The sequence below is a fragment of the Carcharodon carcharias genome, chromosome 9, assembly GCF_017639515.1.
Source record: "Carcharodon carcharias isolate sCarCar2 chromosome 9, sCarCar2.pri, whole genome shotgun sequence".
Taxonomy (NCBI): Eukaryota; Metazoa; Chordata; class Chondrichthyes; order Lamniformes; family Lamnidae; genus Carcharodon; species Carcharodon carcharias.
The window spans coordinates 106,253,827-106,266,867 of NC_054475.1; the positions used below are offsets into that span (position 1 = coordinate 106,253,827).

Here is a 13,041-nt window from a genome sequence, read left to right on the forward strand (position 1 = left end):
TAACCGAGGCCAATTGTAGCATTGCATTTGCTGCTCCGATCACAGTCCTAGTGTATTGGCTCCCTATCCCAAACAGTGGCTCCAGCCTCAACCGACTGACCTCCTGACAGGTGATTGCACTACCTCGTACGCCACCTCATGCGCCCATCGTCAATTTGGCCAGTGGTCAGTCTGAAATTTTCAAAATATTTAAATGATTTAAAGTTAAAGTAAATGAGTAATAACACAGATACAAAACTGACCGACTGACAGGAGACAGATGTTCATGGATGCTTTTCAGTAAGTTTTGTAGTCAGGTTCCCCAGGAGTCAGTGTTGGAACCCTTGCTTTTCCTGATATATATTTATAACCTAGAGCTTGGTGTACAAGGCACAATTTCAAAATTTGCAAATGATACAAAGCTTGGAAGCATTGTGAACTGTGAGGAGGATTATATAAAAAGAATGTCGACAAGTTGGTGCAATGGGTGGACAGATGGCAGATGAAGTTCAATGTGGGGAAATGTGAGGTGATTCATTTTGACAGGAAGAACATAAAATAAAAATAAAAAAGTACAATTCTAGAATGGATGCAGGAGGAGAGAGATCTGGATGCATACGTGCACAAATTATTAAAGGTGGCAGGACAGGTTGAGAGCAGTTAATAAAGCATATAGTATTCTAGGCTTTCTTAATAGCATAGAGTACAAGAGCAAGGAGGTTATGTTGAATTTATATAATTTGACCTCTGCTGGAGTGCTGCATCCAGTTCTGGGCACTGCACTTTAGGAAGGATATGAAGACGTTGGAGAAACTGCTGAAAAGATTCATGACAATACTTCCAGGTATGAAGAACTTCAGTTATGAAGATTGGTTGGAGAAGTTGGGACTGTTTTCCTTGGAGAAAAGAGAAGATTTGATCAAGGTTTTGAAAATCATGAGGGGTCTGGACAGAGTAGATAAGAAAAAAATTGTTCACATTTGTGAAAGGATCATGAAAGAGAGGCACGTATTTAAAGTAAAAACAGAATTACCTTTCCCAGGTAATTCTGTTTTTGTTTTGGATTTCCAGCATCCACAGTTTTTTGTTTTTATCACATATTTAAAGTAGTTGGGGAAAGAACAATATGAAAAAAACATTTTCAAACAGCAACCAGTTAACTTCTGGAATGCACTGCTCGAGAGTGTGGTGGAGGCAGGTTCAATCGATGCATTCAAAAGGAAATTATACTTACTTGAAAAGGAAGAATATCAGGATTATGGGGAGAAGGCAGGAAAATGGCACTAAGTGAATGCTTATTTGAAGAGCAGGTGGAGACACGATGGGCCAAATGGGCTCCTTCTGCAATGTAACAATTCTGGGTATCTGTGTTGTCAATATCACAGGCCTTCATCTCTGGCCTTGCCCGGCTCTTCCCACATCACCAGGCTTCCCCCTGCATCCTTCCTGCTAGTAAATCAGGGCTTTTGTTTATTTTTTTCTAAATTAAACATTTACTACACAACTGGGCTTGGATTTTTTGGTATGGACAAATTTAAGCTTTAGGGACAAGATTTCTGATTGTTAAAAAAGGGTGGTCTAGGATCACTGGTTAGCAGAGAGGAGGGGAGTTTGGATCTCCAGTGTTGAGGGCTAGATTTCTGTTGCATTTTACTCTAGGATTGAGTCACATAGATTTAGCTTCTTGCCCTAAAATGTTGGAACAGCCCTTGCTGAAAATATAAATCTGTACGTGCACTTCATAACTTGTTTCCTTGAAAAGATTCTGCATAAAGTATCACCAAAATTTTAGTAATATAGCACTTTTACATCTCTTCCACCACACCAATATTTTCCTGCAGCCACATTTGCGCTACTGATTTCATTTAACCATAGCTAACACCACACTAATTGACTGACTAGAGACATGTCCCATCTGTCTATTTCAGAGATGGTCAACTGAACAGATCACATCAACATGAAAGAGTTTTGATTTCACCTAGACAAAAATATAGTGCAATTCAGTAGCAAGTCAACAAATTCAATTTAAGGAAGCAATGTGAAGCTACCTCCAGGAGACATCCATAGGTAAGTAGTGACATCTATTGCAGTATCATAATTTGGCCAACCCAAAAATTTTTTAAAAAAGTACTCAAGGTGGTTCACTTAAATTGTTGAGAATTTTAAACATTTCACTTATTAAACTGGGAAAATCAGTTCTTGCTATTAAGATCGAACCACAATACCTATACTGCTAAGTGTTATGGGGCTTGCAGGGGAATGCTGGCCTATGACCAGTTCTGCCCTTTACAGGCACCAGGTTGAGACTGATTCAAAACTTCAGGTTTTCCTCTTCATAAGGCACTGTATCTGCTGGTTCAACTACGAATACAAAGATTTGTCTTGATTAAGGTTGGTAGGTCCCCATTTTCTTTCTTACATATCTCCAAGCTGCAATGCAATTGCATCTGCTTTTGTATTATTGATTGCAATTCTACTTTATTTGTAGGCAAGTGCCACTTTTCCTTACCTCTCCTGTTTCCTTCTTATTCCTCGTTGTCATTTGACTGTCTTTATCTCTCAGGATATCACAATTACATATTTTCTTGCTTTCCTGTTTTCTCTGGCCTGTATCCCTTACTTGTAGTTCTTTATTGAAATTTGCTCATTTCTGCATTCTGATGAGGACTCACTTATTGTCTTCTCTTTCCTCATTGCTTTCAGACTAATAGGTAGAATGAAATTAGAAAATATAAGTAAATTATTCATGGAAAACTAATACCTCTAGAACCCTACACTTGAGTTTTTGGAGTAGGACAGATTAATTATGTTCTTGCTATCCCATATGTTTACAAGCAGGTAGTCTCTTTGTTTAGAAATTCACTGAAACTATATTTAATTGAAAAACACAATCACAAGATTACTAAACTGAACAGAACTGTACTTAGTATATATTTTCTTTGACTTAGTTTAATGATTGTGAGGATAATTAGAATGTGGCACCAGCAGTTTTAGTCCTGTGACTTGGAACATGGTTTTGATGGGCTATTAAGACACAATTGTGTTTAACCTAGCCTGCTCTTTTAGGGTCTCAACACAGGTCTTTCTTGTGGGAACATGAACAAATCCGGGTTATTGTAAACTTTCCCGATCACTTATCTACTGCACTTATTGGTAAGCTTCAGGCTCCAGCTTAGAAGAACCATACTTATTAAAAATTCATTCACGATATGCGGGTGCTAGCCAGCATTTATTGCCCATCCCCAATTTCCCTTGAGAAAACAGTGGTGAGCTGCCTTCTTGAACTGCTGCATTCCATGTGGTGTAGGCACACCCACAGTACTGTTAGGGAGGGAGTTCCAGGACTTTGACCCAGCAACAGTGATATATTTCCAAGTCGGGATGGTGTGTGGCTTGGAGGGGAACTTCCAGGTGGTAGTCTTTCCATGCGTCTGCTGCCCTTGTCCTTCAAGATGGTCGTGGGTTTGGAAGGTGCTGTCTAAGGAGGCTTGGTGAGTTCCTACAGTGCATCTACAAAATGGTATACAATGCTGCCACTCTGCGTTGGTGGTGGTGGGAGTGAATGTTTGTGGATGAGGTGCCAAGCGGGCTGCTTGGTCCTGGATGGTGTCAAGCTCCTTAAGTGTTGTGGAAGCTGCACTCATTCAGGCAACTGGAGAGTATTCCATCACACTCCTGACTTGTACCCTGTAGATGGTGGACAGGCTTTGGGGAGTCGGGAGTTACCCGCCACAAGGTTCCTAGCCTCTGACCTGCTCTTGTAGCCACAGTATTTATATGGCTAGTCCAGTTTAGTTTCTGGTCAATGGTAACCCCCAGGATGTTGATAGTGGGGGCTTCAGAGATGGCAATGCCTTTGAATGTCAAGGGACAATGGTTAGATTCTCTCTGGTTGGAGATAGTTATTGCCTGGCGTGAACGTTATTTGCCACTTGTTAGCCCAAGCCTAAATATTGCCCAGGTCTTGCTGCATTTGGACATGGACAACTTCAGAATCTGATGAGTCACAAATGGTGAACATTGTTCGCTGATGATTGCACATCCCTACTTCTGATCTGGAAGGATGGAAGGAAGGTCATTGATGAAGCAATTGAAGGTGGTTGGGCCAAGGACACTACCCTGAGGAACACCTGCGGTGATCATCTGGAACGGAGATGACTGACCACCAACCTCCTACGTGCTAGGTATGACTCCAGCCAGCAGAGACTTTTCTCCCAATTCCCACCGACTCCAGTTTTGCTAGGGCTCCTTGACTCCAAACTCAGTCAAATGCTACCTTGATGTCAATGCCTCATTTAAAATGACTGGCTTTCTTTTGCTATGATAAAGATGGTTTTACATAGCAAAAAGTATTTGTATTGCGCCTTTAACATAATAAAACTTTCCAAGGCATTCCACTGGTGAATTATAAAAATAAATTTGACACCAAGTCACTTAAGGGGATATTTGGGCAGATGACCAAAAGCTTAGCTAAAGAGGTCGGATTAAAAAGTATCTTAAAGAAGGAAAGAAAGGTAGAGAGGCAGAAAGATTTATGGAGGGAATTCCAGAGTTTAAAGCCTAGGCAGCTGAAGACATAGCCACCAGTGGTGGTAGCAATTAAAATCACGGATGCTCAAGAGGTCAGAATGAGAGTAGCTCACATCTTGGATGGTTGTGGGACTGGAGATTACTGAGATGGGGAGGCAAGAGACCATGGAAGGATCGAAAACAAGAATTTAAAATTGAGGCATTGCCAGAACAGGGCTAATGTAGACCAACGAGCACAGGGGCGGTGTGTGAAAGGGGCTGGGTGTGAGTTAAGACTCAGGCAGCAAAGTTTTGGATGATCTTAAGTTTACAGAGGGTAGAATGTGGGAGACCAGCCAGGCATGGGTTGGAATTTTCAAGTCCAGAGGTAACAAAGACATAAATGAGGATTTCAACAATAGATGTGTTGTGACTACAGCTGTGATTTTGAAGTGTGATACACCCCTCATTATTATAAGTTATGCACCATAGTGGATATAACTTAAAAAAAGATTTATAGCAATGGTTATCTTTGTCCTCCATTTCTGCCAATAGCTGGATGATTGCCTTTCAAGTGTAGACATAAGCAATAGCTTAGTGGAGTGATGGAAACCATTTGTGAGAGAATTACTAAGTCAACTGATACAATTGCCAACTAAGGCTGTGTCAAATAAGAATTCAATTCTATCAGAACTTAGATCCCTTATAACATGTGGTGGCATATGATGGAAAAGAAAAACAGAACAGAATAGAAGACATGGTAGATACATGTATTAATGAATTTACAATACAACAAAGAACAGAAAATACCATTTCACTGAAAGCGTAGCCATTTTGCAAATACTTGGGCAATTTGTAACTTAAGCTTCCAGGATTATGCTATATAAATTTATTGGAAATAATCGGGTAGGGGGAAGGGGAGAGAAAAAAAAGATACGCAAGATTATTCCCTTCAGCAAAACCTTATTCTTCCCCAGATTTTCCTCTTTTAAATGCAGTAAATCTTGCCACAAGATCTGATTACAGTCATAAAAATGATTTAGTTTGCACAATAAAGTACAGTGAAGGATACAGGTAATGGGATAGGATGTAATAAAGATGAGTGAGTACAGCAGGTAGTGGCAGCTGTCCTCCAAGAGTGCCTGTGTGACATAGGCTCTGCTGAACTTGAATCTGGGTAGCCTCTGATGGAGCCGGCAAGCGCTGGTTAGGGCATTAGCCAGTAATGCTCTTTGGTAGAAGTGTCCACTCTCAACAACTCTATGGAGAAGAAACAAAGATAAAATATTCAGCTTCTTTATATTCATTGACAACTGAAAGATGCAGCATTGAACTGTAGTACTATGCAGGGGAAAGTGCAAGGTAGCAAAAGGCAAGTTACTATTACTTAATGTTTATGATTATTCATTTTGTTGAATTTTCTACAATTTACATCGACCTTTTTAAAAAAAAGTCACTTGGGTGTCTGCCATGTGGAAACCTACCATCATAATTAAGAATATGCATGCAATTAAAGCCAGGAGAAATCAATATCCCAATTTCCTCTTGTCCAAAACGTTAAAAGACATCCCATCAACCAGTCCAAGAGCTTAAGAGCAGGGAAACAGGGCGGAGGCTTAGAATGTCCCAAGTAGGTGCCAGGATGGTGCTATAATTTAAACAGCTAAAACTGTGTCACCCACCAGAGCAGATCAGTAAACAGCTTCCCACTCACTTGTCCAGATAGAGGTCCATCACCAACTAAGGATTTGACATGCAGGGTTATCGGCAACAAAGTGGCAACTATACCAGGCCTGTGACAAATCTACATCTCCAGGTTCCACTTGTGAGTTAAGCTAGCTGCTCAATTTACTAACTGTCCTGGAATACTGTGAAACTGCCTGGCTTAGCTATTGTATTATCAATTCTACCAGGGGATTGAATTGGTTCTGAATTTCCATTACTGGGTTTGTTATCTTGTAGATAACTCTACCCTCCACAAACAGACAATCCCCACTAGTTGTTAGACCCTGGCAAATGCAGGTTTAAGCATATGTGGTACATACAGCAAACATTCGAAGCTCCCAACAGTAGCATGGTGAGCAGCACAAATTACCGTTGAACAGGTAAATGAATTGCCATCATCTTTCTGACCACATGAACACACGTGTCGTTTCTTATTTAATATTGTTCCATTGATAAGAGGTTTAACAGCAGCTACTTGCATTTCTGTGACTCATGGAAAGTGCTCAGCCCTGGAAATCTGAATACATTTTCTCATCAATATGACAATCTGGTTAACACTTCCAATATCAATCTCCACATTTTTCTTTAGCAGTGTGACATTTGTTTGCCTTCAACGTTTTGGAAGAAATAACATTGAGCAGCTTGCATCATGCTTGCAATTTGATCATGTAGATGAAGTCCAATGCCTTTTCTCAGCTGCTTAATTCTGAACCGCCTCCAAAGAAATGGCAGAGATGTGCCATTCATGAGGTTTACTTTATCCTCTTTTGATACCCAGTGCTCCTTTCTTCCACCTACTTTCCCTTTTTGCCACATCCATTTCACATCTTGGTCCCAGATTCTGCACATATGCCCCTATTGTTTGCCTAAAAGTCCTGAACCATGAAAAAAAAGCAGTTTGGACAAGTGTGACATTCCGCGAGTTTAACCTGTAATGGCACTAAACAGTCCTTAAAGATGAGAAAGAACAAAGTGCACCTTCTCAGTGTAGTCCCCAAGAACAGTGACAAGGCTGAAGCTTGCATCAATCCAGACCCCCATAAACTGATATGAATAAACGACTGGAGAGTCGTACTTTGAATCATTCAATCTCTAATTGGCAAGAGCCATTTTAGATCGTCAACCTACTGGCGATTAAACATCTATAACATTGTACATGTGTGTGCACTGCCTGTAAGCATTTCCATTACTTATCAAATATGTATTTTATCATGGAAAAATACCAGTGTAGATTTGCCTCTAAAGTAACAAAGAGGATTGATGAGGGTAGTGCAGTGGATGTTGTTTACATGAATTTTAGTAAGGCATTTGATAAGTTCCCACATGGCAGACTGGTCAGAAAAGCGAGATCCCATGAGGTACAGGGAAGTGTGGTGAGTTGGATCCCAAATTGACTCAGTGACAGGAAACAAAGGTTAATGGTCGAAGGATGTTTTTGCGAGTGGAAAGAGGTTTCCGATGGCATTCCACAGGCTCAATGGTGGGGCCATGCTGTTTGTTGTATATATTAATGATTTGGACTGGAACATGGGAGGCATGAGTGGGAAATTTGCAGATGACACAAAAATTGGCCATGTAGTTGATAGTGAAGAGGATTGTTGTTGTCTCCAGAATGAGTGGGTGGAAAAGTGGCAAATGGAACTCATTGCAGAGAAGGGTGAGGTAATGCATTTGGGGATGGCAGCATGGGAATACTCAATAAATGGGAGGATATTGAAAGGGGTTGAGGAGGTGAGACCTTGGAGTGCATGTGCACAGGTCCCTGAAGGTGGCAGGGCAGGTGGTAAAGAAAGCGCATGAATGCATTCCTTTATTGGATGATGTACTGAATACAAAAGCAGGGATGTAATAAAGGGAACTGTATAAAACGCTTGTTAGGCCACAGCTGGAATTGTGTACACAGTTTTGGTCACCGCATTACAGGAAAGAGATAATTGCTCTGGAGAGAGTGTACAGAGGAGATTTACAAGAATGTTGCCAGGGCTGGAAAATTGCAGCTACGAGACAAGATTGAATAAGTTAGGACAGAGGAGGCCGAGGGTGACCTAATTGAAACGTACAAAATTGTGAAGGGCCTAGGTGAGGAAAACAGGTCTTTCCTGTCTACCCTTAGTTGAGGGGTCAATTACCAGGGGCATAGATTTAAGGCGATTGGTAGAAGGATTAGAAGGGACACGATGAAAAATGTTTTCACCCAAAGGGCATTGGGCACCTGGAATTCGCTGCCTAATTTAGTGGATGAGGCTGAAACACTCAACTTATTTAAAAAGGTACCTGGATATGCACTTGAAGTGCTGTAGCCTGCAAAGCTATGGACCAGGTGCTAGAAAACAGGATTAAAAATTAGTGGCTAGCTTCTTTTTTCTCTTGTTATGGCAGGTGTAGGCATAATGGGCTGAATGGCCTCTTTCTGCACTGTAACTTTGCTCTGGTTTCTATGCCTATACCCAATTATCCCCTATGATTCCAGAAGAGGCCTTCATTTATAATAATGCTATGGGCTTAACTGCAAGGAAATTCATCTGATTTAACAAATGAATAAAAAAGCAATGTGCATATGCTTCTCATTTCAATATCATTGATTTTTACGTCCTATTTACTTCTATTCTCATTTTGCTGTTTTTCCATTTACTTTAGTTTTTGATTTTTAGTTTCATTCTGGAGATCATATCTGGAGATGCTAATGAGAACCTGACAACAGGTTCTGAAATTATGCCATGAGGTACAAGCACCGAGTATAATACATTAATCTGAAATCCTGTTGTCCATACTTTAGCAAGACTTTAAGCACTTCATATAAATAGGTTAACATCCTCCACAAAAATAGTAGAGGGGAATTATAGGCAAATGCATAAAGTGTTGGTACAATAATATTCCACTACATAACATCAGGACTATAGTCTCATCATCTCCTTGTGAGGTATCAAGCATTTGGATTGACTTTATTTTCTATTTTTAGCATTTTTGTTCAAAAACAGGAAGTACTGAATAAAATAAGGAACGTACTTAGAATTGCAGATCCTAATGTAGTGAAGTTTCAGTAGCAGTTACAATCAATAAGGGCTCTTGATCGATCACTTCAATATGTGCAATAAGTAAATTCCGTCACAAACATTCTGAGAAATTAGGTTCCAAAACTGGGCACTTAATGGGGGAGGATTCACTAATTCATTTTTGTTGGATTGTTTTGTAAAATCGCAATGAGTTTAATAACTAACTGTTAGATTGCTGGAAAGTCAGGAAAATTCTAGTTTCCTGTTGCAGCCTTCTTTTAAAAACTGTACCGCAATGCTGAAAACAAACATTTAAGCATTACTGAAACATCAAGAGTAATTTTATTATTCTACAAACTCATTAAGTTCTTGTATACAAATTTTCCATGGCATAATTTCAGGATCATACAATTAATTACATCTGCTGTATTAACATTTTTGGGTCTCACTTCACGAATAATCAGTATTGTAATGAAATCAATCCATGGAACCAAAGAGTTTTCTTTTAGCCAAAGATCAAACTTTCAAGAATTTGGTACAAATACATTGAAGCCTTTAATTAAAAAAAGATATAATTTAACATAAACTGCCATTCATTTATTTCCATTTCTCACTGTATTAAAAAAATCAAACATGAAGCATCCTTGATTTAAGTGCCTGGGCCTCAGCTACTTATAATCTATATCAATGGTTTAGATCAGGGGACCAAGTGTAATATACCTAGGTTTACTGACTATGCAAATTTGGGTGGGGAAGTAAGTTATGAGGAGGGAGCATAGGTTAAGAAAATGGGACAAACATGACAGATGGGATATAATGTGGAGAAAAGTGAAGTTACCCTCTTGGGTAGGAAAGTTTACAAAAAGCAGAATTAATTTTTTTTCTTTTACGGTGACAGGTTGGGAAATGTTGGTATTTAAAGGGGCCTGGGTGTCCTTGTACGTAAATCACAGAAAGTTAACATTTAGCTGCAGCAGAAACTTAGGAAAGAAAATGGTAAATTTGTCTTTCTTGTAAAGGGACTGGAATATAAGAGTAAAGAAATCTTACTACAATAAAAAACATTTGGTAAGATCACATGGAGTACTATGTACAGTTTTGGTCTCCCTACCCAAGGAAAGATATAGTTGCCTTATAGTTGAGAGACTGCAATAGAGGTTCATTAGACTAATTTCTGGATGAAGGGACTGTCCTATGAGGGTAGATTGAGTAGCCTAGGCCTACATCCTCTAGAGTTTAGATGAATGAGGGGTGATCTCTTCCAACAGAACATTCTTACAGGGGTTGAAAGGGTTCATGCTGGCAGGATGTTCCCCCTGGCGTTTATATCTGATGTATTTATGCTGAATGATGGTTTGTGATTAGGAATAAAGCAGTGAGGTGCTAAACTTTAAAAAGAGTCATAGAAACTACAACAAAAATAAGCAATCAACAGGGAGAATCAAGTTCAAGGTAGTGGTCAAAACAACAATGGAGACACAACAAAAATACTATCCCAGCCTGATTGGGATCAGCTGATTTCTTCTAGGTTTCAAAATATTATCTTGTCACAGAGCACTAAAAGAAATGTAAGCATTTTCTGATGCACTGTGCAGTCACAAAATGGCAGTGATTAGTATTTTGAATCCTAACATACACCTTCAAAACAAAGCAGTTTCAGAAGTTAAAACCAATTAGCTCTGGTTCTATCAAGACATTGATTGATTCATAATTTGAAGATTAACGTTGATAACATTCAGTAGGGTACAACTATTTTTTTTAAATAAAAGCATTATCTGGATCTAGTTCTTTTGGTCAGTAAAGCTACAACACAAGCTTTTTGAATAAATAAACGATGCATTAAATGCTACAGTCAACTAAAGGATTTCTTGCATCCCAAATTCTCAATATTTTGCCTGTACACATACATACATACCTAACATTATAATCATTGTAAATCTACTTACCCCAAGATGGGAAACAGAAAAAAGAATGTTGACACCAGCGTAAATAATCGAAGCAGCCACATGATAGATTCGGTCTTGTTGCTCATCATGAATTGCTTTCATCATTATGAGGAAATAAAAAAATTACTTTTATAAAAAGGAATGTTTTAGAATAAGTATTCTATATCTAGGAGGGGTGGTACTGAGTGGGATGCCCCCGGGTTCAATATTGGGAACACTATTGTTTCTCATTTACATCGATGGCCTAGAGTCAAATTTAATATTGGCTGCTTGGCTGACCATTTTGTATGAAAACAGGAAGGGCAGTGGAATTTAAGGAAGCAGCTTAGATACTGCAGTATAAACTGGCCAAAATAGGGAAGTGAGCAGAACAACTTCAGGTAAAATTTAATACAGACAAATGTAAAGTACTACAGATAGGAAGGAAAAATGGAAAACAATTGTACTCATGAATAGTTTTCAAAAAGGTACAAAACAAATTGAAAGACACCTGGGAAATGCAGTAGACCTAATGGACAATATTTTGGCACATTGCGCCTGTTTCAACTAAACAAAATAGGCGACGGCCATTCTCTGGTTCATTCCCCAGGGCAATGCCTTGACCAGAGTCAACCTGCCTGGTTCGATTTTAAACAAAACGTGGCAGGTAACGATCAGTTATCAGTTAACTGGTGCAGTCTTCATGACAGCCCCTCTACCAATCAGAATTCAATTGCCAACCAATCAATGCTCTCTTCTCATGAAGTATAAACGGTTGTTTCCTTTACATTTGGTATTCATGCAAATTGTCCTGATGAGTACAAGGACAAAAAGCTTCGAAAACATGTCTTTTTTCAGCAATACTCAAGCTCTGTACTACTAAACGACTATTTGCGATATTCTTCCTGCAACTTGGGTTATGGCACAAAGTGTGCAGTTTCCTTGTAAAAAACTTGATGTTAGCTAATTTTGCCTAAATAAAACAGAGGCGACAGTCCATGCAACATGTAGTCTAATAGCACATCAGTTCAAATTCTGTGGCTAAATTGTAGTAGCTTGACATACACGCTGTTTCTTTCATTCCAATTATTTTTTCAAAAAAAAGACTCGTCTAAAGAAAAAGGATATGCTCACCCAGAATTTATGCCATACCGACAGGAATTTTATGGAGCAGCATTTTGAGAACATAACACTTAGAATTCAGGTGACATTTATAAACAGCTTTATTCAAATAGTTTAGGATGTCATCTGAACCCTGTGTTAACTACTGCTTCATTAAACAGTTGTCATTTTACATAACTGTCAAAGTGCATTTCCACTTGATATCAGGATTAGCAGACACATTTTCAGAGTCACTAAACCAATTGCAGCACTTTCTTGGTTTGCACTCTCAGCTTTGAAAGTGTAAAAAAATTTGTATAGTTGCATCTAAGATAAAAATGTATTTATTCAGCTGGAATATCTAGGATCAGAATTGTACTGCAAATGGAGAGAAATTTCCACCGATCTTGTCAACAGCAAAAATGTGAAAACTGGCATAAAACCAGCAGAAATCAGCAGATACAATCAGGCCCAAGGAAAGTATGGAAGCTATGTCTTTTTGTAGAAAACAGTGTTGGTCTCAGAAAGGAAAACTTTTAGCCAAACATTCAGGTTAAAAAATAAACTTTAGGTCCTGCTGTTCTACTTTTTGGGTGTAAATGAATGTTATTTGTAACTGGCATAAATGCGTAAGAATTGTATTTTGTTCTTCTGCATGATGACTGAAGTTATGTTAATGAGCTAACTGAGGTTTTGCCGGATATAACGATAGCGGCATAAATGATGGAGGAAATTTACAGATGGCGATATTTTAGTGCAAAACTTCGCAAGTTTCCTTGGAGGGTAAAAGATACCGTAATTTCTCCCTC

The 13,041-nt window shown here is 39.0% G+C and overlaps 1 protein-coding gene across 14 annotated transcripts in view; it reads right to left on the bottom strand.

The window, feature by feature from the left end:
* The window catches only part of LOC121281854 (transmembrane protein 33-like), a 192,746-nt gene that overhangs the window by 165,985 nt on the left and 13,720 nt on the right, over window positions 1–13,041 (bottom strand). For 9 of the 14 annotated variants that reach the window (XR_005943967.1, XM_041194923.1, XM_041194925.1 and 6 more), the window contains exons 3-4: window positions 11,153–11,247; window positions 5,561–5,748 (exon numbers count right to left, since the gene is read on the bottom strand). Coding sequence is in view for 13 of the 14 variants with exons in the window: in XM_041194923.1 (XP_041050857.1) it covers window positions 5,561–5,748; window positions 11,153–11,247 (283 nt within the window). In the remaining variant the exon portion in view is untranslated. The remainder of the gene's footprint in view (window positions 1–5,560; window positions 5,749–11,152; window positions 11,248–13,041) is intronic. The other 5 variants (XM_041194926.1, XM_041194931.1, XM_041194930.1 and 2 more) reach the window with 1 other exon arrangement.